General features: G+C 39.8%; 1 protein-coding gene across 1 annotated transcript in view; it reads left to right on the top strand.

Moving 5' to 3' along the window:
• Positions 1-655, top strand: part of LOC147470508 (uncharacterized) — a 1,180-nt gene extending 525 nt beyond the window's left edge. The window contains exon 1 of the mRNA XM_086543909.1: positions 1-655. This exon is cut by the window's left edge and continues 525 nt beyond it. Within this exon, the coding sequence (XP_086400035.1) occupies positions 1-129 (129 nt within the window). The 3' untranslated portion in view covers positions 130-655.
• The last annotated feature ends 1,845 nt before the right edge of the window (positions 656-2,500 follow it).

Below are 2,500 nucleotides of genomic sequence, written 5' to 3'. Positions count from 1 at the left end.
CGCTGCGTGCCCGACCCGAACGGAATACGAGAACGGAGCCTGATGACGTTCCACTATGACCCCAAGACTGGAAAGAAGATCTACCAGGAAGTCTTGGCAGAGGAACACTTATCGTGCATCTGTGAGTGAAGGAAGTTTCCTGCATCCTTGCTGAAAAAGGCTCAGTCTATGTTTGAAAATCATAGATTCTTCTGCTGTCCTCGAGGAACATCTGCTTGTGTACGTGACTAACTCGCTGCATATGGGCACCTGGAGTACTTGCACCTTGTAGCTTTGTGCGACGCCCGTGTATTGAGAGTCAGCAAGAGGAGAGAGGACTTGCTCTATGAGTAGAATCTACAAAACTCCACGACTTGCAGTACCTAAGCACGATGGTACCAGAAGTACCTACAGCATGTACCTCAGGAGTGAGTCTGATGAACGAAGGACGCCTGGAAGAGCTGCTTCTACGACTGTGATATTGTTCATTTGATCAGCTTATGAATCCATAATAATATATTTAATTTATTATCTATATTTATGTTTATTTAATGTAAATATATTTAACGCCTTGTTGACAATACCTGCATCAGAGTAATAAGTCTTATTCTAACACATTATCTGCAATGCCAAATGTCAGTATTTATCTATTTATAAATATATATTTATTTCTTAAGAATCATCTGTTTATCCCAACATGTTCCATCAAAAGAAACACATATCGAAATCGGATATCGAAAATATCCTAAAAAGAAGAAAAAGAAAGAAAAATAAGAAGAAATATAAGTCAAAGGAAGCGTAGAGTTCCTTTTAAAATCGAATAAAAACACCCCACCCCCCAAAAAAAAAAAAAAAAACGAAAATTTAGTACAAACAAACTAGGAAAAAAATCAACAGTAGTTACGGTCTTCAAAAGAAAGAAGAAAAAGAAGAAAAAAAAAGAGACACCAATAGTCATTAAAACACCTCTACTTTGCTTTTATTAATAACACCCTACATAAACGACCTCGAAATACAGGAACCGCATTTCTTAGTCAGAGATAACGTGCGCCACGATACTCCTCTGGCACCTCTGGCCTTGAGCTGCCCTGTGCACAGCCAAACCGTCGCAGGGATCACTTCTAATTGAACACTTGTGACCACGGGTGGAGGCGAGGCATCTCTCTCTCTCTCTCTCTACTTCTCTCTCTCTCTCTAACTCTCTACTTCTCTTTCTCTCTCTCTCACTCTCTACTTCTCTCTATCTCTCTCTCTCTTTCTCTCTCTCTCTCTTAACTCTCTACTTCTCTTTCTCTCTCTCTCTCACTCTCTCTCTCTCTCTCTCTCTCTCTCTCTCTCTCTCTCTCTCTCTCTCTCTCTCTCTCTCTCTCTCTCTCTCTCTCTCTTAAGACCCCTCATTGATTAGTCCTCCCGAACAATTAGAAGGCAGGAAGTAATACAAAATGTGCAAACGAGGATGATCCTGGGATGTTCAAATACAACAAAGATTTAGAAAATGAGGAAAGAACTCGAATTGCCAAGCATGATGGATGGGATTACAGAAATCTATGCAATGATGGCAATGAAGTTATTAAGATCGCCAGATGAGGTCATGATAAAGTTCTGCAAAGGGATCTCTCAAGAACATTCTGATCCGCCAAGGGAAGTAAACATTTCGATATCATCAAAACAAGTGTCCCTCAAAAAATAAATAAATAAATAAAAAAAATAAAAAATAATAATAATAAAATAAACAGCGCCTACTTGAAAGCGGAAGTAAGAAATTATATTCTGAAACAAATTCACGAGATCAAGAGAGAATATGAGATCAAACAACTTAGTTTCACTGACGGGTCGGTAACTTCAGCCACAGGTTCAGCCGCATGCGCTGCAATCGTATGCGATGCCACTAGAAGGATTAGCGATGTTGGATTCAGATTCAACAACTGGGCGTCCATCCTGCAGGCAGAGCTGTTTGCTTTACTTATTGCTTTTAAGATGATCGTACGCTAATCGTAACAGACTTCCTCTCCTCACTCCATGCTCTAAACCCATACAGATATGACAACACGGGACTCGTGTAAACATAAGTTGAACAAATTGTTTCTGAAGGATGTAACTACTAAAATATTGTGGATACCATCATACATAAATCTAGAGTTACATGATATGGCTGATGCTCTGTCTAAATCATGCAGTCACAGGGATACAATTGAGTGTGATATTGGTATAACGAATGAGCATGTATATAAGATCATAAAGAAAAAGCTCTCCACTCTGGCTGAAACCGAGAGAAATGTCGAGCAAGACACAAGCAGATCAATCATTCGTCATAACGCAATGTCCAAGACAAAGCATATCTACGGAAGGACAAATAAAGTTACGAGGCAGCTTGGTGTAGTGACCGCAAGGTTACGGCTTGGCTACAAATATTACTGGGAGTATAGTGTCTCAAACAATGCTGAGGGAACTGAATGTAAGTTGTGCAATCAACCCTTTTCACACACCCTTGACCACTTTGTAATAATATGTCCTCTGATTA

Source organism: Penaeus japonicus, unplaced genomic scaffold (genome assembly GCF_977035675.1).
Source record: "Penaeus japonicus unplaced genomic scaffold, GWHDUDI00000001_assembly GWHDUDI00000014, whole genome shotgun sequence".
Classification (NCBI taxonomy): domain Eukaryota; kingdom Metazoa; phylum Arthropoda; class Malacostraca; order Decapoda; family Penaeidae; genus Penaeus; species Penaeus japonicus.
Note: the sequence above shows the minus strand (reverse complement) of the source record. Positions and strands in the feature narration are given on the sequence as shown.